Here is a 23,733-nt window from a genome sequence, read left to right as displayed (position 1 = left end):
TATTTTTCCAATAATTCATTTTTTGCTTAAGAGAAACAGTTTGATTTCTTTGCTGGCATCAAATCACAATGATTAGTAAAAATTGCAATAATAGGTAGTGGGGTAGATAGGTGAGGAGATGTGGTAGGACAAATAGTGACCTCTCTACCCCCAAAAAATGTCCATGTCCCAATCCTTGGAACCTTTGAGTTTATATGTATTTATATAATTTATATAGCAAATATTTATTTGCTACATTTATATTTAGCTATATTTATATGTAATTGTTATAATTATATTAAATTCACAAAGGAATATTTATGTATGAATTATATTTATATAGCAAATATACATTTATATATATTTATATAATTTATATAGCAAAAGGGACTTGATTGAGATAGGGAAATTGTCCTAGATTATAGGGGTAGGTCCAAATGAAATCCTAAGAGTCCTTACAAGAAGGCAGGAGGGTCAAAGTCAGAGAAAGAGATTGGAAGATACTATGCTTCTGGCTTTGAAAATGGAAGATGGAGCCACAAGCCAAGAAATGAGGGCAACCTCTAGAATCTGGGAAAGGCAGTGAAGCTGATTCTTTCCTAGAGCCTCCAGAAAGAACATAGCCTTGCTGATATCTTAACTTTAGCCCAGTGATACTAATTTTGGATTTCCCACCTCCAGAATTATAAAATAATAAATTGTATTGTTTTAAGCCACATGCTATGTGGCTCAAGTTTGTAATAACTTGTTAAAGTAACAATAAGAAAAAAAGTAACAATAGGAAACTAACACAGAAGATTATTACTTCCTCACAGAAAAGCATAATCTTTATTCTTTATTAGTGAATATTGTGAATCTCAGAGAGATTATAAAACTCTTACACATTATTGTTTTATTCTACAGAGCTATGATACTTTATTAGGAATAGGACATGAGGAAGATTAAAAGGATCCAGAGGACAACTTGAAACTAATTAGTATTTCAGGGAACATTGTGTGTCTGTTTAACCTGGTTTAGTAACCATGAATCTACACATTTATAATTCATCTAAATGTGAAGGAATCAGAAACCCCTAATTACAAGTAATGGAATTTTTGAAAAGTACAGTTCTGTGTACCAGCCTTTAATCTGCATTCTTTTTAATATCACTGATATTTAGTTCCACTGACATAACATTTGTTTTTTTTCTTGTACTCCCTAAAAGTTCTGAAAAATTAATGTGAATCTTTAAAGTCATTGGTAGTACAACAGCCAATGGTGATTTGTGAGAACAAAACACACTGTGGTTTAAAATCTTGCTCATACTTGCCTTCCTCTGGAGAATTGTCAAAAAAAGAATAATATGATTTCTCTGGGAATCTTTCCTACTTCAAGTAGCAATTCAAGCAAGTTAATTAATCATTATGAAATGTGACTGCCCTTCCCTCAGGCCTCTGACTTGTCATTAAAGGGATTATGGAGACTGGGCCTTTCTTTCATTGCAAAGAGACTTGTATTACAGCAAAGTTGGACAACACCCTGATCAGAAGTCATCTTTTCACTTTTTTTGGTATCAGTAGTAGTGAATTTAGGAAACTGACTTTCACATGTTCAGTGTTGGTTTTCTATACTCACAAATTATCTTTTCGTCTTTGGGGCTTTTTCTGTACTGCTTAAAGACCCCAGGAATTTTTTTTATAGTGACTTTCCAGGTTGGTGGTTTAGAAGCTCCAACTTTAGCAGCCCTTAGTGGTTCTCATAGCCTCATCCAAAGCTTTACATCCAGAAGCAGGGCAGGGTCTAGGCAGAGGGGGTCATGTGGGACATGATGGCACAGTGGTCCTACATCCTGTGATTCTGGGAATCCGGGGCTGCTCAGCAGACTCAGGGTGGGTGGGGTGCTCAGCAACTTCAGGAAGCGGTGGGCAGGAGGAAGAGGAAGCCAAGAGGTGACCAGATAGCACTAGAGATAACAGCCTGAAATTCTCATGTACCCACCCTGTTCTGATCCCCAAAACCACTATTACTAAGGCTATGGCTTCGGCAATCAGGTCTCCCCGATTCTGTTCACATTTCCTGCCCACACCCTATGTCATTTTTCATGACACTTCTCTCTCTTAAAGGGTGTGTCTAACCCCTAGAGCAGTGGTTCTTACACTTTGTTTCAGAAATATCACTTGACTGGAGGCTCAGCAATCTGCATTTTAAACTAATATCCAAGTTTTTCTAGTGCAGTTGGGCCACAGACCCCACTCTGAGAAGTACTGCTTTCTAGACATTTTATTGAACCAAGACCAGCTGGAAAAACACATTATGAATTTCCCAGTGGAGGTCCTGTCCTTAAGAGAATCACCTTTTCCACTTATACTTTGTCTTCATCTCAGATTGTCCCATCCTATTCCCTATTCTCCTCTCTCCTGTGGTTTTATTTTCATTGCCATAACCCAAACCTGCTTCCATACCTTATATTCAGGCCCATATAAAATTAGTCAATAGCATCCTGTGATTCCCTCTTTTCTCATGTTTTTGCATTTTCCTAACAGACATTACATTAAAAGTGAAGTTCTCCTGGTGTTGTTTTATTATTAGCTAATGTATAAAGGAGGATTTGGTTCCATGGCTGAGGGGAGGTTGACACAGGGCCCAATTAGGTCTCTGAGGAAGACCAGCAAAGTTATAGCGAGGTTGCTGGTATCTCACAGGATGTGTTTTGCCCTGGCTTTACTGTTACCAGCTTTGTAACATTTGGCAAAATTGCTTAATGCCCCTGGGCCTCATCTTCTTAATCTGTACAATTGGAATAAAACTTTTATAGGGCTTTAGTGATGAGTAAAGAACAATATGTACATATGTAAAACATGTACATTTTATATATAAAATGCTTACCACAGTACCAAACACATAGTAAACATCCAATAAATGTTAGCTATTGTTTATTTATATTATTTATATTTATATATTTTATATATAACATAATACAATTTATGTAATATATTAAATTATGTGTACTATGTAAATTATATTTAATATAAGTTATTTTATGTGCTATTATTTGCATACACTATTTATACCAGGATAAAAAATATGGATCTCCAAACTAGAGAAACTTCTTCAGTGTGTTTCCTAAGCCTGATATTATATTCTGAGGTTTATTATTTTCCTTTTTTAGTATAAGACTTTGCTTTCCATTAAAGTCCAAATACTCTAAGGAAGGAAAACAGAATAAGTTTAATAAATCACCTAATTCTTATTATAAATGGGTTTGTTCAGGTTATTTGTTTTTTTGGAGATCAGGTTTTTATTTTTTATTTTTTTTAAAGACTTTATCTATCTATTTATTTGAGACAGAGAGAGACAGACAGACAGACAGACAGACAGAGACACACAGGCAGAGGGAGAAGCAGGCTCCATGCAGGGAGCCCGATGTGGGACTCCATCCCAGGTCTCCAGGATCAGGCCCTGGGCTGAAGGTGGCGCTAAAACCACTGAGCCACCCAGGCTGCCCGAGATCAGGTTTTTAAAGACCAAGGAAAGTGATACAGAAGAATGCTGGGGTCTGCAGGGGAAGCCATATCTACTGCATGATTTGTCCAGCAGTACTATCTAGGCATAATTTTGAAAACACATTGCTTTGAGATAAATCACTTCAGTGAAACATCCATAAGGATTTTAGAGAGTAAAATAGCAAATTCCTGCATGAAGGGATCATTGTTGCCTGAATTGTCTTCATAAATAAATGAAACTTTAATTAGTGGAAAAAATTGGCTGGCCAAAAGCCCCATTATCAAACAAGTTGGTTAACTGAAGTATTATAGAAATTGTATATCTTTTAATTCTTTTGATTATGACACAATTCAAACAGTTGTGAGGTTTGATTCTTACTGCCTTTATATTTATAGTGCTGGCATTTATTTTTTTATGATTGCTTTTATCGACTGTCTTCTCTAAAAGTCAGAGATCTTTGTCTCCTTTGTTAACAGAGATTCTGTGAGTACGTAGCAAGTGGCTGGTGCATGGTAGAGGCTATTTGAATATTTCATGTATGACTAAATGAATGGCTGTCTTTTCCTAGATATCTTTTTAAAAAGCAATTAATATTAAAGATTTATTAAAAAGCAATTTGGCAACTTGCATCAAGCATTTTAAAATGTGCTTAAGTCTTGATTCAATAAGATCTAAACCCTTAAGGAGAGTTTATATAAAGAGCTATTTCAAGAAGTTTATTGAAAATGGAAAAAAATGGATAAACCTAGATATTGTTGAAATAGGGAAATGACTCAATGTTTTACAGTACATCCATACACTGTGTAGCCATTAAATAGGTTTTTTAACTCAACAAGATAGACTAAGTAAGAAAATCAGGATATAAAACAATATACACATCACAACATCAATCATTTAAAAAATGACAAAGATAAGATACCTATGATTTTACTTATATGTGGAATAAAAAAAAACAAAACAAATGAACAAACAAACGACTTCTCTTAAATACAAAGAACTGGTGGTTGCCAGAGGGGAGTTGGGGGGGATGGGTGAAATAGATAAAGGAATTAAGAGGTACAAACTTCCAGCTATAAAATGAATAAGTCATTGAGATGAAAAGTATAAGATAGGGAATATAGTAAATAATATTGTAATAACATATCATGACATACTAACTACTTATCATGGTGAGCACTGAGTAATGTATAGAATTTTGAATCAGTGCTGTACACCTGAAACTAATATATCACTGTATGTTAATTATACTTTAATAATAAAAAATATGTGAATAGGAAAAAAACTAGTGTTAAATTCATTAAAATGTAAACAGCAGTTATTTCTAGGTTGTATACTGCAATAAATTTGCATTGCTTTTACAAACAAAAAAAGATAAATCTTTCTTTCTTTCTTTTTTAAGATTTTATTTATTTACTCATGAGAGACACAGAGAGAGAGAGAGAGAGAGAGAGGCAGAGACACAGGCAGAGGGAGAAACAGGCAGAGGGAGGAGCAGGCTCGGTGCAGGGAGCCCAACGTGGGACTCGATCCCGGGCCTCCAGGATCACGCCCTGGACTGAAGGTGGCGCTAAACCGCTAAGCCACCCGGGCTGCCCCCCCAAAAAGATAAATTTTCAAAAAAATTTAATAATAGCACTTTTCCTACACATAGTCACCGTTTCTCATTTAATGTGTCTCGGAAGAAATTTGTACCAGAAGAAAAATTTCAGGTTCCTCTTAGCTAACATATTGAATTTGGATAGATGCAAGTTTTCAGGGATATTAAATTTTAACTAGCATTTTTTGCCCTTAAGTGATTTATTTTTCCCTTAGGCAACAAAGACTTTCATTTATACACATTGTAGGGTGGCTATGGTTTCTATTTTCTTCTGAGGTTTAAGACATTTGGCTTTAAAAGAGAACATTTGTGGTCCTATACTTGTAGAATACTTTAGGAAGCTGCTCCTCCACTTTGAGGTAACTGGTTAAAGAAAGAAATTGATAAAATTGCTAAGAGCTGGTGATGACTAGGAAAACCTATGTTCTTGTTTAGGTGCTATTAGCCACTAGCAATGGGCTATTTAGCAAGTCATGCCTCAGTTTTCTCATTTATAAAATAATACCAAGTAGACTACCAAATATTGGTTGTGTAATGATAAACAAGCCTTTACATAGTAGTACTTTGCAAGTGGTAAGTAAATATTAGTTATCTACTTGAATCCTCTTGCTAGACGATTCTAAATTTCATTTAAAAATAACTGAGTTATCAACTAAATTCTGTCTGTTTATAAAATGGTATCTAAAGTCCTAAGTATTTTTAGCAGCATGAGCTTAAGAAAGAATATCTTAATTTAAAAACTAACTTTTAAAAAGGAACTGATAGGGGCAACTGGGTGGCTCAGTTGTTTGGTTAAGTGTATGCCTTCGGCTTGGGTCATGATCCCAGGGTCCTGGGATGGAGCCCCGTGGAGCCCCACATCGAGCTTCCGGCTCAGCCGGGAGCCTGCTTCTCTCTCTCCTCCTTGCTCGTGCTATTACTCTTTCTCTTTCTCTCTCGAATAAATAAAATCTTTTAAAAATTTAATTAAAAGGAACTGATAGCATTGCAATTAATTCCCTTGGTAACGCATTTCTAAAATTTGGACATTAGGGGGCGCCAAAAGAACTGTTTCGTTAGTCTGCCATTTTCACTCCCTCTGCTTGTGTTGCAGCCATCAACATTTATAATGTATGCTAAAGTGCTCTAAAAAAAAAAAAAAACCTCAGTTCCAAGATCCTATATTATAATAAAGATGGTATTAACACTCGTGTAATTATAATTAAGTGCTTCAGCTCTGAAAAGAAAAATTTCAATCTAGGATATAAGCTACCTACAATAGGGAGACATCAGGAGGTTAATGGGAGCTTATTATGAAGTATGCTATTTACAATAGATTCACTTTATTTGCTTACTGTTGAAGTCTATTTAGCCAAGATTTTATTGAATGGCATGTGTAAATGGATGGAAAATTAAACTAATAATCTTAAGAGCAGGGAAATATCTAAAGATAAACAATAGGTCAACTAGATTTTGCTGAGAAGAGAATTAAATAATCCCATGTTTAAGTGTTTTAGCTTTCTGATTGCATACAGTAGGTAATCAATATTTATTGATATGATTTGATTTGTAGCTGTCTTAGAAGAATATATTTTATCAAAATGGCCTAAAGAGCTTAACATAACTCTTAATAATGTGTTTCAAAACCAGGTCTTAGATAATTATATGCCTCACCATCAGTCCAGATGGTTGTAAGAAAGGCTTACTCTTGAGCACCTCCCACTCCCACTACCTTAGACCCATGGACACAGACCTTCTGGGAGCAGAGACAATGAACATGCATACCAGGTGGTTTTAATTGGCTTTTATGCCCAAGAATGTTTGAGAACCATTACATAAATTGTAGTCAGCCTTAACAAAATCTAAGCAAAATGACAATTTAAATGTAACCACCTGCTCTATGATAGTTTTGTCAATTTTGATACAAGAAACAAATATATATATAGAAGAGACACAGGTCAAAAGAAAAGCCTCAGAGATTAAATATATAAATATACTCACCTGTTTCAGCTGTTTTATGAAAAAATGGTGAACTCCAGGGCTGCCAGTACCTTTTACCTGTTTCTTGGCATCTCACTTGAAATATATACTTAGTGTTTGGCTCCAAGTAGAATTCTGACTGTTGCTCATATGGAAAATTGGTGTCAAATTCTTTAACCTAAAATGAATGAATAACAATGATGAAACAATACAGTGTGCTTTGAAAACAATTATTCTATTTAGGCACATTAGGCATATGCCTATTATGTTCCAGGTGCTCCTCTAGACCCTGGGAAAACAAAAAAGAATAGGGTACTTTATATAAAACATGACCATAAATAATCAAATACATGTTATTTAACATTAAAAGTGAAATACACATCGCTTTGTGTTTGACAGTACTCTCAGGGTTTTATATCTCAAGGTCCAAAATGTAATATATTCTTAATGTTAGAGTAGCTGATTTTAATGGGATGGAAGAAAAGGGGGACCTGAGAGCAATTGTTTTAATCCAGACTTTCTTCCACTGCACCTCCTCAATCTTTCTCTTGCTCTCTCTGCAGTTGGATATTTAGATCAATAATTCTTCATGAATGATGAAATAATTTCACTTGCTAATGATGACTTCTGGAAAAATTATTCATAAATTAAGCTGTTAAATTGATCCTTATTGCAGACTTTCACCAATTCTACATAGCCTATTATTATATATAGGTTTGTATGAGAGAGAAAATAGAACATTTAAGAATGTAGAGCCATGAAAACCCAATGGAAGATAAGCATGCACACAGCTGATGTCTAAACATACAAATCATTTTCTGGGGCACTATGACTTGCTATAAAACAATGAAAAATGACCCTCTAATAAGCTGGTTAAATGGGAGAGAGAAACCAAGGCAATTACATACCTTCAGTATGTTGTGATACTGATTGACTGAAAAAAAAGTGAAGTATGATTGAAAATAACTATAAAACATGCCTTGAAATGCACTTGGGCAACAACCAGGAGGAAACAGTTACCAGACACTTAGGAAAAAAGAAAGTTAAAACTGTCAAGGTTAAAAAAAAGAGAGAAAGCAAAGTATAAAGGCCACTGAGGGATTCTTTTGTGAAAACCCAATCTTAACATAAATCTTTAAAATGTTCAATGTATTGAAAATGTAAGATCCATGAAAATATGTGCTTGGGGGATGTCATGAGCCATCTAAAGTATCATTCAGAGTTTCCATAATCTGTGTCTCCACCCTTGGCCCTTGGTATTTTCTGCCATGTAAATATGACCGACAGGCATCTGGGGTCTCCTGGGATCCAGGAAAGATTTTACTTGTAGTCAAAATTTGACTTTCAAATGCACTTAGCTTCTATTTGCTTCTCTTGGAAGGCATTTGTTATTCTCTAGTATTTCTCTTGCCATTACATGTAAAGATAAGTCCCTTTGTTTTTGTTTTTTTTTTGTTTTTTTTTGTTTTTTTTTAGATAAGTCCCTTTGAAGAAGAGGAATACACTCAAGCACAGCTAGAATTCTAAAATGGAAGAATTTTACAGAATTGTTATCAGACTTGTCTCTACCATGAGGCAAGCCAGGTGACTGCTTAGGGTCTTGTAAGCATATAAGATGATACCTCAAGGTATTTTCAGAGGCTAAAACAAACATTGAGAGGTAATTGAGTACCTATGTGAAGGGTATGATCTCAAGAACAAGAAATATGACTTTTTTTTTATAGTAGTTAATTTCTTTTTTTTTAATGTTTTATAATTTTATTTTTTTTAATGTATTTATTTATGATAGTCACAGAGAGAGAGAGAGGCAGAGACACAGGCAGAGGGAGAAGCAGGCTCCATGCACCGGGAGCCGGACGTGGGACTCGACCCTGGGTCTCCAGGATCGCGCCCTGGGCCAAAGGCAGGCGCCAAACTGCTGCACCACCCAGGGATCCCAATATAGTAGTTAATTTCTATTTAAAGCTTCAATTAAGGAGCACCTGGGTGGCTTAGTGGTTGAGCAACTGCCTTTGGCTCGGGTCGTGATCCCAGGGTCCTGGGATGGAGTCCTGTATCCGGCTCCCCGTGGGGAGCCTGCTTCTCCCTCTGCCTATGTCTCTGCCTCTCTCTGTGTCTCTCATGAATAAATAAATAAAATCTTAAAAAAAAATAAAGCCTCAATTCTGAAAGGAGGTGAGGCATGGGAACTTAATCTCCATCAATCTGAGTTTCCTCTTCTTTTAGAGTAACATTAAGTTTCCAGGAGCATCCTTGGGTGGAGGGAAGGAACCTCCCTCCTTGGGTGGAACCAGCCTAGTCAGGCAGTTCTCTAATCCCCACTTCCTCCAACTCCCTACCTGGGGCAAGACCCGGGGTGCAGGGGCCCTTCTCAGGGACCTACCACTGTCTAAACTCTTTTGGTTCCTCTTCCTTTTTTTTTTTTTTTTTTTTTGCTTTTTGCTTTTATTTTATTTATTTATTTATTTATTTATTTATTTATTTATTTATTTATTTATTTATTTATTTATGTTTTAAATAATAAATTTATTTTTTATTGGTGTTCAATTTGCCAGCATACAGAATAACACCCAGTGCTCATTCCGTCAAGTGCCCCCCTCAGTGCCCGTCACCCATTCACCCCCACCCTCCGCCCTCCTCCCTTCCACCACCCCTAGTTCGTTTCCCAGAGTTAGGAGTCTTTATGTTCTGTCTCCCTTTCTGATATTTCCACCCATTTCTTCTCCCTTCCCTTCTATTCCCTTTCACTATTATCTATATTCCCCAAATGAATGAGAACATATAATGTTTGTCCTTCTCCGATTGACTTATTTCACTCAGCATAAAACTGTGGAAGGAGCCTTGGCGTCCATGGAAAGATGAATGGATAAAGAAGATGTGGTTTATGTATACAATCGGTTCCTCTTCCTAACTCTCTTCACCCTCCTACTTACCCCTCTCTCTTCCCAGTTAATCTTTACCTAGTGTTTGGTGGAGGACAAGTGGGGTGATGATTGAGAAACTCAGTCCTGACTAATCACAATTCTTCCAAGTCTTCTATCTTATACCAGCATTTACACTTTTGAAATGCAAAGGTCAAGGGTTTGACCCTTTGCTATCTGTGTGCTGTGTACTGTGTACTGTACTATTCACACTCTATACTGTGTACCTTTACCTGGAAAAGAATAAATGCTTGGTTTTATGTACTCCATGAACTAAGAATCATTTTTACATTTTTAAATTATTGTATGAGAGTCAAAAGAATACTTTGTGATGCATGGAAATTATGTGAAATTCAAATTTAAGTTTCCAAAATTCAAATTTTACCATGCCCGTTCATTTATACATTGTCTATGGCTCCTTTCACACTACAAATGTAAAGTTGAGGAGTTGGGTCAGAGGCCTGTGGCCTGCAAAGTCTAAAATGTTTACTCTCTGGCCCTTGAATAAAAAGTTTGCCACTTTCCATGCTGATAATATCTTGCAAACATGGTGAATGTTTCTAAAACCCACGGAATTTTCTGTAAGAAGTATCGCAAGCACCAACCCCACAAAGTGACACAGTACAAGAAGGGCAAGGATTCTCTTTACACCCAGGGAAAGTGGCATTATGACAGGAAGTAGAGTGGCTATAGTGGGTAGATGAAGCCAATTTTTTTGGAAAAGACTTAAAACTTCAAAGAAGATTGTGCTGAGACTTGAATATTTTGAGCCCAACTGCAGATCTAAGAAAAAGCTGGCTATCAAGAGATGCAAGCATTTTGAACTGGGAGGAAGGGCCAAGTGATCCAGTTCTGTTTCACACTGTTTTATTATGAAGACAATAAAATCTTGAGGTTATGTCACAAAAAAAAAAAAAAAAGGTTGCCAGTGCTCTAGCTTAATTACAGAAATAAATCACCATTAATCCACGTTCTTAAATTTACAGCAAAGACTTCTCTGCTTTATCATCACTACTGTTGGGCACTTATTAAAGGCTAAGGTTTCAGATGTTATCCACATGAGCCACATATTGTAAAAATCAACAGAGATACAAAAAAAAAATGATTATAGAACACCCTGTTTTCCAGGGGCTTATGGTTAAAGGATAGAGACACAGAGGTGTAAACAGGTAAATAGATAAGCAACGTGGTAATACTCCTGAGAGGGGGTAGGCAGAAATGTGCAAGGATTGCTGGTGAAGATTGTTGGTGGTGAAGAAGCTCAATTTTTAACACTAGTTTGAGGTGCCAAGGAGCTAGCCCATGAAGATAACCAACAAGTAGATAACTATTTTCCCCATGGTGTCAGCCTTCAGGATTACCTGCAGGACTGGCTGGTTCCCTTCACTGCCTCAAAGTCTAGATAGCTTAGTTAAAGCGGTATGAAAAGCAACACTAATTCAATAATTTTGATTTTTCAGGGGGGTTTTCTCTGCTCTACCAGACTCATTGCATGGCTCTCCTGGAGGTTAAAATGAAGAATAAGGGCAGCCCGGGTGGCTCAGCAGTTTAGTGCCGTCTTCAGCCCAGGGCCTGATCCTGGAGACCTGGGATCGAGTTCCATGTCAGGCTCCTTGCATGGAACTGCCCCTCTCCCTGTCTCTGTGTGTCTCTCATGAATAAATAAATAAAATCTTAAAAAAAAATAAAACGAAGAATAACAACAGCCAGTAATTGCTGAACTTGAGCTCTATTTCAGGCTCTGCACTAACTTCTTACATTGTTTGATCATCCCCACAACCACATGAGGTAGGTGGTTGTCTTATTCCTACTTTAGGCATGGGAATACTGAGATACAGAGAAGATAAGGAAGTTGCCCATTACTAGAAAGTGGCAGAACCAGGCTTTAAATTCTAGAGCCTGTGCTCTCAGCTCATGGCTTTGCTGCATAGCTGCCTGTCTCTTTGAAGTAAAGAACCTCCCTCAAGAAATATTGATGGAGGCCGAGGGGAGGTAAAAGATCAAATCTGTAGTTCTTTATAGCTTCTCCTCTTCTTGCCTCTATATTCCTGTCTCCCTACAAGGAGGCAAAGACAACACTTTATGGATGGTCCAGATGAAACTGATAAGGTAACAAATGTTAAAAAAAAATCGAAGTTTCATTCTGAATCTTACTAACTGGACTCGGGTCATCTGGATAGAAATGGGAATTCATGCTTTTCTGTGTGAATGGCTGTATTTAGAGGAAGCATGGTGGAAGGGATAGGATACAGATTTCAGATTGAAACCTGTTCTTTAATTTCTCAGATATTCTTTGGGTGCCCAAAGTGATATAGGGTCTGTGAAAGGCATTTAGTTACTAACAGTGTAAGTTTGAAAAACCCAGCTTGAGGTCTTTTGAGCTCTATGTCCTCATTTCTGTAACAGAGCTGATACTTACCTATCCCAAAGGATTGTTATGAAAGTTAGATAACATACTCTTTCAGCAACTTCATTTGCCTGCTTCTGAATTACCAAATCTCACAATGGCATAATAGCACCAGCAGGGGGAGCAGAAAACAAGAGTTTCAACCAGAAAACGGTTTCTGAAAACCTATTCAGAGATACTGATAGTATAATTACCTTCTATTTTCTAAACATTCTCATAGCCTATAATCTCCTCCTAATGATGCCAATAAGGGAGTTCTGTATTATCAATATCATTCTATGATCATGACCCTAACCAAAAGGCCCCAGGTGTCCTATTAGAATAAAAGCCTATTGACTCAATATCTAAGACTTGAAAGATTTCACTTGGGTTATTATCCAATTTACCTAATTTCCACATTTGCGAGAGGGTTGACTGTGGAGTTGTGTTTTGTTTGTATCCTGCTTGTCCCAGGCTTTAAGCATAGAGCTGCTGGCCACACAGATGCCATAACTATTTAGTCAGTGAGTCCAGCAGGTAATTGGCCAAATGATGTGGAACATGGGCTCACATCTAAATGTAATCTAAACCATAAAGTTCATATCACATTTCTGATTTAAATGAGCAGGGGTAAATAAGCAAGTTAATGTCAGGAATTTATTTTTAGAATACATTTTTAAAGTATGTCATAAAATCAGTATAGTTTTATCCTCATCTTCTTGACACTAACACATTGCTCTGCAGCAAAATTGATATTCAGGATGATGAAGGAGTAGAAAGCTTTGGAGTCACACTAACCATCAAAGATTAATGTTAAATACATATCATTGTATTTAACTCTCTGAAAACAGATAATGTTATTCACGATACATAACTCTTAATTAAGCAAAGCCAGAAAATCCACTCCTTGATTAGTTTGACTAAATGGCAGTTTATTGTACTTGAAAATAATAAAATGACATTTCTTTTCAAATACACCAAAAACTGGAACTTTTTCTCCAGTGAGACTAGTATCCTTCCATAATTCAAATTAGTTTTTATTATAATGTTCACAGGTGCTATGACATGATGTGATTTCATTAATGAACCTTCTACCTATGCCTCTCCATATCAGATAGTAACTTATCATTGATATTTAAAAATGGTTAGTTTGTCTAGACATTCACTTTTTACCTTAGCCTCATAAGACTGAGGTCTATATTAGTAACAAATCTTATATTTTGAGTTGCATTTTTAATTTAAAAAGAGACTCATAATACTTAAGTTCTTCTTTTTGAAGTTATTACCCTAGATGCCTTTAAATTTCAGCATAGAATCCTCACATTTTATATATCATCACTGATGTAAATTTCACCCTAGGAGGTACTGAATTACAAGGACCCAAATAGTTGGGTCCCTCTTAGTTGGACATTTGTCTTCTTAGCAACTTACAAAAGGTAAGAAGACATTTCAGGAAACATCTCTCTTTTGGGACACATATGATAATGATGATTAAAACTAGTCATTTAGGGCATCTGGGTGACTCAGTCAGTTAAGCCTTGACTCTTTGCTTTGGCTTAGGTTATGATCTCAGGGTTGTGGGATTGAGCCCTGTGTCTGGCTTGCACTCAAGGCAAGAGGCTACTTGAGATTCTCTCTCCTTCTGCCCCTCCCCCAGTTGCATGCGTGTATGCACTCACTCTCACTCTCTCAAATAAACAAACAAATAAAATCTTTAAAAAAAACAAAACACAGAGTGGTATAAGGAGTGCCTGGCTGGTTGTTGGTAGAGCATACAACTCTTGATCTCGGGGCCTTGAGTTGGAGCCCCAACGTTGGGCATAGAGATTACATAAACCCAACAAGCTAGAGTGGTTTGAGTATCAGACAAATAGATAAAAACACGTAAAATAGATCATCATGAATCCACTGTGGGTTGGCTTTTATTCCATTCACTTACATGCTAAAGAATAGTGAAAGTTAGCTTACCTTCCACGTTTGGTTTGTTGTAGTCTTATGTCTCATTTCACAGGAAACGTTTTCAATTGTTGTTTGACTATTCCAGTGGATTATGGTCTTGGGAATTGTAGTATTTATATCCTCAGCCCTGGAGATGATAGCTGCAGAAGGTATCACTAGAAAAATAAATAAGTTAAAAATCAGCAGTTTAAAACTTGCCTTGAGAGAAATCAATATATTTTCATCAATATATAGACATGTTAAAACTCAAAATACTAAAAAACAATTTCATGATCCAATTAACAATTAAAATGAATTTTTTCTTACCTTTTAAGCTATTATATAGGAGAAAACTGCTGCTAAGTGAAATTCTATTCAACCTATTTTCCATTTCTTTTAAATGAGATTCTTAGAGTCTACCTTTCCCCTACCCCCTCTTCCCTTATAATCCTAGCTAATGAAATTCCAAAGCCTGGCCTAATTAACAAAAGAGAGTGAAAAAGAGACAAAGGAAATGTCTCTTCCTGCATTTGTTTAGGGGAAAATGATGTGTTGCATTCTAAATTTAGTTCAGGGAGTCTGATTTGATAAAATATTAAATTGAGACATTTCACAATAATATTTTTATTCTCTTATATCATAGGGAAACATATGAATAATTAAATCTATTGCTAACTTATTTTGTTATCTATTAAAATAAATCTGTACTTGCAAGTATGATTGAACAAAGCAAGTAAGCAAGTCTCACAAGACTCTAAGACTTTACAAATTATTGCCATGCTCTGTGATAATAATTTTCAAAAGGAAACTGAAATTCTGATAGGTTATCTTACTATTGGTTTTGTTATACTAGGAATAATGATGTAACTGGGATCCCTGTATTTCTAAATTGTATTAATTCTTGTATGTTTGTTCTGTCTGAACAGAATAAAATCATTGGCACTTCCCATTTCTCCTATGTGCATGACAGAACAATGAAAGCCTATGACTTTGGGGATGCCTGGGTGGCTCAGCGGTTAAGCACCTGCCTTGGGCCCAGGGTGTGGTCCTGGAGTCCCAGGATCGAGTCCTATATTAGGCTTCCTACATGGAGCCTGCTTCTCTCTCTGCCTGTGTCTCTGCCTCTCTTTCTCTGTGTCTCTCATGAATAAATAAGTAGAATCTTAAAAGAAGAAAGTCTATGACTTTGTGAGACATATTATTTAACAAAGAACTAAGGAGCCTATGTATGTGTTTTTAAGGACTATTATTATAGCTTAATATTCTCTATGAATTAGTTTCCTTTTCATTTATTCTAGGTGGCTAAGTATTCTTTAGGAATATGATTATTTTATTATTAATGATTTATTATCTAAATTATATGCCCAGGTATATGATTTATAGAGAAATACAAAAATTAAAGACTTGCTATTTAGTAGTACAGTCCTATAATAGTATCATTGGGCTAAAGCTAACATCAGAAGAAGTAGTAGCAAAATCAGTTTAATCAAAGAGCTTACTGAACTTTTATCATCTGGATGTCACAGTTGATTTCCTTTGCTAGTGTAAGCTTCTTGTAATAAGGATCAATATTGCAGATTTCTATAGTCAGAGAAGTGTTTCCCAGGGCTCTGAGACCACTTGGGACCATTTAAGCACCCTCAGGCTAAATTACCCACCCACTCTTCACTCTCATCTCAGAGTCCAGCCTGCCATTGGTAGAGTAGCACAAGCGTTCCTGAGAAAGAAATATTCTGGAACAGAAACAAAAGTCTGTTTAGGCCTATGAGAAATGTAGATGGAACAGTAAGTCAGATTTAAGATAGAGTCTTAGCACAGGGCAGGTCAATGCAGCAGAGAGCTAAGCCTTTACGTTTGTATGACCTCATATGATTTCAAATAAACATGTTATATAATAAATACCTGACTATGTACTTTGTTAAATGACTCAAATGTTAAATGTTTGCTCTCATTGCTTAGGTTTCAAATGTTCCCATCATATCTTAGGTTTTTAAAAAGCTGTCATATCGTCATGGAGGCCATGTGTTTAGTTTTCACTTGTATTGAAATGAAGAACCAGATCTGTTGTCATTTGGTATCTTTCCAACAACATATTTTTCCCTATGTGAGAATTAACATTCAAAATGCAGCTGGAAGGCACTGCACTTTCTGCACTGGCATTTATTTCTTCACAGGAGAAGCCGAAGCATCCATCTCACAGCCACTTGGGCACAGTATTACTGCACTATTAACTCAGGCTTGCCTTTCAGCATAACCTCCCTAACTTAATTAAAGCCCAATCCTGTAGTTGTTCTCAGGAGGGTCCTCTATCCTCAGTTTCATAGAACAGTTCATTTATCTAACTTGCAATATCTCATTCTTAAAGTGTCATAAATGAGTGTAACTCATCCGTTAATTATCTGGTGCTTTATTGGGTGGAGCCTCCTACATAGTCAACCTGTGTTTTTCTACCTGAGTTTCTAAGAATCTGTTTTGAGATTTAAAAAAGAAAGGAAAAGAAAAGAAAAAAAGAAAGAAAAGAAAAGAAAATGGGTGCCTGGATGGCTCATTCCGTTAAGTGTCTGCCTTTGGCTTAGGTCATGATCCCAGAGTCCTGGGATCAAGCCCTCCATCCCCCCCCCCCCTGCTCAGCGGGGAGTCTGCTTCTCCGTCTGCCCTTCCCTGCCGCCCTGCTCATGCTTTCTCTCTCTCTCTCTCTCATAAATAAATAAATAAATAAATAAATAAATAAATAAATAAAATATTTTTAAAAAAGAGAGAGAGAGAAAGAAAGAAATGAAGGAAAAGAAAAGAAGAGAAAAAGGAAAAGAAAAAAAAAGGACATGAAATAACAACTCCAAACAAGAGGTTCTGTGGTTCACAGTGTGAGAAGTCAGATCTGCTGGTGATGGCCAGAGGAGATTTTTCCCTTTGTGGGAGGTGGGATGGTGATTAACCTTTGCAAGTTAGCAGGCCTGGAATAAAATCTAGCTCTCCTCCTTACTAGCTGTGTGACCTTGAGCAAATTATTTTCTCTTTCTTCTTTATCTGTAAAATGGGCATAGTAGTACCATGTATGATTGTTTCCAGAATTAAGTGTGATTTGCATGTTAATTGTCTGGAACACTGTAGGCATTTGATAAATGGTGATGATAGTAAGATCATAAGATCACAAAGATAACAATAGCAGTAATACTACTAATAATTTAGTTCTAAAAATGATATTGCCAAATGATACAGGTAGACTTTAAACATCATTAATCCACTGAGAGAAAACTGTTTTAAGAAAAGACATTTTATGACATCCTACCTCAAACTGTAAATTTACAAAAACACATGTAACATGGTCAAGAGAACTATAACTCCAAAAATATATAACACAGTGAAATGCATCACCAGAGTCAGCAGTGTTTGTTTTCAAATCACGTATTCAGAGCATAAGGACAGACTTTTTGGACCAATCCAGTTAGTTGGAATAGTTGAGTTTAGCTGAAACAAAAGTTGAGAACTGAGATATTAGTTTCAATAAAAGACCCCAGTTGTCCCCAAAGGAAATCCATATTCAACTTCAAGAGAAGGTGTCACATCACCTTCTGTTGAAGTCCCTACATCATTAATCAGCAGGGAAGTTATCAGACACATAGCAACATACTTTTAAATAAAGACGGAAGATAAAAGTTGATATTGGAATTAGAGCTCCCTAGCTCCCCAATCTCAAAATTTTTAATGCCACCTAGTTTTGGCTCCTTTAAGTAGAAATTATAATCTCTTCTACAAAGTAGGTTTGTCGTGGTCATGTAAAAGCAGTTAGCACTGAAGAAAGTGCTCCATAACTGTGAGCTTACTGAAATCATCCTTAATAATAAAAACAGAAATAATTGTCACTAGGATATCCAAATAGAGGATAATTCACTTGGTGCTCTTTGGATAAACTTTGGCTTTAGGACTGAGATGTAGCTGCTGTCAAAGGCTCAGGGGCAATTACCTTTTGGAATTTATCTTAAGGAAAATTTTATCTTATCTTAAGGGGCACCTGGGTGGCTCAGTTGGTTGAGCATTTGCCTTTGGCTCAGGTCATGATTTCAGAGTCCTGGGATTGAGCTGCATTGGGCTCCCTGCTCAGTGGGGAGTCTGCTTCTTCAGCTCCCTCTGCTCCTCCCTACCCCATACTCCTGCACATACTCTCTCTCAAATAAATAAATAAAATCTTAAAAAAAAAAAAAGGAAAAAGAAGACAACTACTATGAAAAAATTTATCCAAAAGGTTGTTTATGGCAGTGTAGTTTATGTTGGTAAAAATTTGAAAACAGCCTAAATCCACAACAATAAGGGACTAATTAAAGATATTCATTAAAAATAATATTGTAGATTAAATCAATAGTAATATTTATTCTATATTATATGTTTTAGAAGGCAAGTTCTAAAATTTCTGAAGCAAAAAATGTTAACATTTGTGAAACCTGGCTGGTAAAAATAGAGATGTCTACATAATTCAGCATTTTTTATGTTTTTTTGTTAAATTAAAAAAAAAAACCCATAACTTCCAAAATAGTATATATGTAGAATTCTTTAGTATGCTCTACTTCTCGCAATGTAAGACTCATCACAGCTTATTATAATCTTTCTTTAATTCCATTTTCCCTGGTAATTTGAAAGATATTTAGGGCACCAGATACCTTGCTTATCTTATTCTCCTTATGCTTGAACATAAGAAGGTCTCAAAAAATATGTATAAAACCAGATGCACCCATGTAGAAATAAGACTGGAAGGATATGCAAAAAAGTGGTAGCAGTACTTATCTTTGAGTTGTCTCAGGCTGGTCAATTATAGGTAATTCTTGTTTTCTGTATCATGACCTACAGGAACTTCAGGGGAACTCAGATCTTCATTTGACTAGGTCAGCATAAATTAGCTGTTTAGTTGTAAAGATACTATTTCTCATCCTTTACCTATATCATCCAGATTAATTTGCAGTTGTTTTGACTTCTCCATGCCCAATGCATTTGCAGCTTGAACCCAAACCAAATATTTCTTGCCACCTTGCAATGAATCAGTGGAGATGTTAATATAACTTGAAGAAAGATATTGTTGCTCTTCTTCTTTCTCTAAACTTAAAAAAAAAAAGATTATGATGACTAGTTATGTTTGGTTTGAATTGGTTCTTCCTCAATTTTTTGATGCTACTTTTTTAGCCTGCTTTTGAATACAAAATTGGTCATTTGAAAATTTTTTTAAAATAAATTCAAGACTCTTCAGGGCCAGATTATGACTTTCATGGGCCTTAAGCCCCTTTCCCTTCATGGACTTATTCTTCTGTCAAGAGAAAAATAGTATCTATGTGTGTGGGTGTGTATATGTTTATATAGATACATACATATTCATATAGATTATGTTTTACAACTGTTGATATAAGAGTAAATATATTATTACATATTAAAACATTTTTTGGCCTAATGGTTTATTTTTTATGTATAATACAATTTTTTAATAAATATGATCATTTATATTAGTATATATCAGAAATCTCAAATACAAAAACAATTGCATTCCTGTAGTTAAAATTCTATCTGTAGCTCCCTCCTTTGTACACTTTCTTTAAATGCAGTTTCCTTTCTGCCTTTTAACTTTTAGAATACTTCATTTTCTTTTTCTATTTTTATTTACTTATTTATTTACTTAATTTTTTAAGAACAGAAATGCAGACATTTTTTAAAATTTTTTCTCCCAGCTCCCCTACCCACCTCCCCTCCAGCAACCCTTAGTTTGTTTCCTACGATTAAGTACCTCTTAGGGTTTGTCTCCCTCTCTCTCTGATTTAGTCCTGTTTTATTTTTTCCTTTCTTTCCCTATGATCCTCTGTTTTATTTCTTAAATTCCACATATGAGTGAGATCATATAATTGTCTTTCTCTGACTGACTTATTTCACTTAGCATAATATCCTCTGGTTCCATCCATGTCATTACGAATGGCAAGATTTCTTTCTTTCTTTCTTTCTTTCTTTCTTTCTTTCTTTCTTTCTTTCTTTCTTTCTTTCTGGCTGAATAGTAGTCTATCTAATAGTTTATTTTTTCTTTTGATTTAAAATGAAATTAAACATTTTCATGGACTCCTGAAAGTATCATGGGCCCTGGGCACTGTGCCCACTATGCCTACTGGATAAGTCAGCTCTAGACAGAGCTTGAAATAAATGAATACCTTCTGGGAAAGAGCATTGCATAGCAGCTTGGTACAAGAGCTTTGAGTCAGATATTTCTACCAGATATAGTGAGGGGTAAGGATGGCATGAACCATCAGGATAGAATGAGAGATCTGGATGCGAAGAGAAAGACCAACCTTCCAGAAAAAAAAAAAACAAAACCAAAAACAAAACTAACAACAACAACAAAAAACCCACCCAGAATGTTCTAAAACAAATGGTGAGCCACTTTCACGAAACTTCAGCAAGTTCATACTCTGGAGCATGAACGTGCAAGAAGTAAAGTAAAGCAGACAAAATCATTAAGACTTCCTGTGGACTTTGAAAACAGAACTCACTGGATCTGGTGGCCGATTAGGTAAGGGGAATGGAAATAATTTACTGCCAAAGAAGCTGGAGAAGATAGAGGGGAGAGGCACACTTTGGAGTGCAGATAGAGCTATTAAATCATCACTTCAAATTATATTTATCTAAGTTTTTATAGTTGAATGAGTGAGGATTGCTAATCAGCCAATTTAACTTCGTGGAATTTCAAATGTTATTTTTTAAGGCTAAAATTTTAAATCTTATGAATTTCCAATTTCCACTGGCTTTGGTCAGCAAGTTTGAGCCTCTCTATTATGTTTGGCAAAAATTTCTGGGGTGCCTAGCTGGCTCAGTCGGTAGAGCATGTGACTCTTGATCTGGGGTTCCTGAGTTGGAGTCCCATGTTGGGTGGAGAGATTACTTAATCAATTAATTAATCAATCTTAAACAATTCTACTGCACAATATTTTGGGGGGAGATTGGAGGTAGTGGTGAGGAGGAATACTGGGAAATGTCCCCCCCCCTTTTCTGATTTCTGTGAGGAGAAACTGTCCTCAAAACTCCCCCATTCTGGGCAGCCTGGGTGGCTTAGCGGTTTAGCGCTGCCTTCAGCCCACTGCGGGATCCTGGAGTCCCGAGATCGAGTCCCACGTCTGGCTCTCTTGCATGGAGCCTGCTTCTCCCTCTGCCTGTGTCTCTGCCTCTCTCTCTCTCTCTCTCTCTCTCTCTCTGTCTCTCATGAATAAATAAATAAAATCTTAAAAAAAAAAAAACCCAAAAAACAAAAACCTCTCCCATTCTGTCTTCCCCGCCCTTCTTCAAGTCTCTTGAAGGTGGGAGTGATTCTACTTACTAAGAACTGGACTGTGCACCTCTGTCCCTTTCTCTCTCCCACTTTCCCTTGGGGAGTCAGAAGACCAGAGAAATGATATTGTTTGGTCTTCTCCAATAAGATATAAGATTTAAGGAGTTGTCCCCTAGGTGGGGATGTGCAGCTGTCTATACTGGATGTGATTGAGGGCAAGGGCAGTAAATCTGTTTATTCTGGGAAGAGCAGTATTAAAATGTTTACTCTTGCCACATAACAAAGCCATGCTCTCCATTAACAAGCTTCATCAGTAATATTATAAAATATTTTAAATGTTTAATTATTTAAATAAAGATTTTAAAATATTTAAACATAGCTATTTTATATATTTTTAAAAATATTTTATTTATTTATTCTTGAGAGACACAGAGAGAGGCAGAGAGGCAGAGTCACAGGCAGGGGGAAGAGAAGCAGGCTTCATGCAAGGAGCCTAATGGCGGGATTCAATCCCGGGACTCCAGGATCACATCCTGAGCCGAAGGGAGATGCTCAACCACTAAGCCACCCAGGCATCCTGCTATTTTATATTTCTATTTTCACCTGTTGGCTTTTTGATTTCTCTTAGTTGGTTTAGAACTCTTCAGAGATAAATACTGAGCCACCTCAGACTCTTACACCCCATTATCTCTACTCTGATCTATTCATAACATGAAAGTGGTTTTCACTAGACTTCACTAAGCTTACATTTCTTGATCCCTTTGAACTACCAACTCTTTTTATTTCCTTTTCTTAAGGTTCTCAGTCAGATTTTCTACATCCTTGGTAACTACATCCAAATTACCATTTCCACTTGTTCTTTAAGCTTTTTGTTGTGATTTCTGTCTTTACTTTTCCCATGAATCTACTCTTCTAAAATGACATCCTTTCCAAGGTGAAGTCCTCTGAATCCTCTTTGTAGCATCTGTTCCTCCTAATAACTTACAAGTCTTACTTCCTTTGCTACCCAGACCCTGTCTTCTGAGTGGGAAGACGTCTTTTTCTCACACCTGCTTAGTGACACCTTTTCTCCTCCTGCCCTCCACTTGGATTGCCCTCCCTACTCCTCTAACCCCACCACAGTGATGGTCAGCTCTTGGTGCTTGCCTTTTCCCTCAGCTTACTCACATTCCTGGCTTCAATCATTATTCCACACGTACAGCTACTGACTATCTGAATTCTCACTGGGAGCTGCATTTGGATATCTGCCGGAGACCAAAACTGTAGCATATTTACAACTGAATTGTCTTCCCATGCGCATCGGGGGCATCGGGCGCTTCTTGCCAGTTTCTCCATTGTTGTCAACAGCATGCTGCCTTTCTGATGTCCTCTCTTTGCCATTTTTAACAATTTTTTCTCTATCATTTAAGAACCAACCAAAGAAGGTGGAAACATTTAACTATTATTTTTTTATTTTATCTTTTGTTCCTATAGCTGTGGACATGGTCTAGGCCTTATCTCTATGTTATCTGTTTGGTATATTACTTGTAAATTTCTACATTAATTGTAGTACATTGTGGAAACTAATAATATAGATCTGCTAATTTGGAGAGAAATAAGCTCAGAATTTGAACAAAGGTGAAAAAACAAATACCTTACAATCTTATATTTAACAAACAGAAATGCTTCACAAATTTGGGTGTCATCTTTGACTAGGGGTCATATTCATTTTCTCTGCACTGTTCCATTTATAGTATTTGTGCTACTGAGACAAGCACCGCTTGGTTTCTTTATCTAATACCATCAATTTTTTTCCTGTCCTGGGGGGAATGACTTGATAGAATTGGTGGGAAAGGAAAAGTTTAAAGATCATGATCATTTCATCTCTACAGCTGTACTTCAGGTCCTGTTACTACTATGCATCTCTTCAGCAACTCCCCAAATTTCTCCAGCCCCACAATACCCCAGCTAGGATTATAACTTGCCAGCCATTACAATCTATTAGAATCCAGAGTGGCATGCTTCCTGAGACAAAGAACTCCAGGGAGGAAAAGAGGAACCAGCCTCATTCTACCAAGCAATAAATGCATTTTTAAAATCAAAATACTACAGAAATTAAATATCTGTATTTTAAACTTATTGCCACGACCAGAGCAGGTAATCTCACCAGGCAACCAAGGAATCTCTCAAAGGCTGACAGAGA

The 23,733-nt window shown here is 36.5% G+C and overlaps 1 protein-coding gene, 2 long non-coding RNA genes and 1 other non-coding gene across 6 annotated transcripts in view; 2 read left to right on the top strand and 2 right to left on the bottom strand.

Moving 5' to 3' along the window:
- The window catches only part of LOC140630474 (uncharacterized), a 137,368-nt gene that overhangs the window by 55,577 nt on the left and 58,058 nt on the right, over window positions 1-23,733 (top strand). The gene's annotated exons all lie outside the window — the stretch shown is intronic.
- Window positions 1-23,733, bottom strand: part of IL23R (interleukin 23 receptor) — a 65,596-nt gene that overhangs the window by 19,907 nt on the left and 21,956 nt on the right. The window contains exons 5-7 of the mRNA XM_072820752.1: window positions 19,193-19,353; window positions 14,294-14,439; window positions 7,040-7,196 (exon numbers count right to left, since the gene is read on the bottom strand). Of these exons, the coding sequence (XP_072676853.1) occupies window positions 7,040-7,196; window positions 14,294-14,439; window positions 19,193-19,353 (464 nt within the window). The remainder of the gene's footprint in view (window positions 1-7,039; window positions 7,197-14,293; window positions 14,440-19,192; window positions 19,354-23,733) is intronic.
- LOC140630470 (uncharacterized) overlaps window positions 1-23,733 on the top strand; it is a 38,231-nt gene that overhangs the window by 8,666 nt on the left and 5,832 nt on the right. The gene's annotated exons all lie outside the window — the stretch shown is intronic.
- On the bottom strand, window positions 23,202-23,308 carry LOC140631299 (U6 spliceosomal RNA). The gene has a single exon (XR_012028939.1). It is a non-coding gene; the product is annotated as a U6 spliceosomal RNA (small nuclear RNA).

This window comes from Canis lupus, chromosome 3 (genome assembly GCF_048164855.1).
Source record: "Canis lupus baileyi chromosome 3, mCanLup2.hap1, whole genome shotgun sequence".
Taxonomy (NCBI): domain Eukaryota; kingdom Metazoa; phylum Chordata; class Mammalia; order Carnivora; family Canidae; genus Canis; species Canis lupus.
This window is presented reverse-complemented; position numbering and strand designations above follow the sequence as displayed.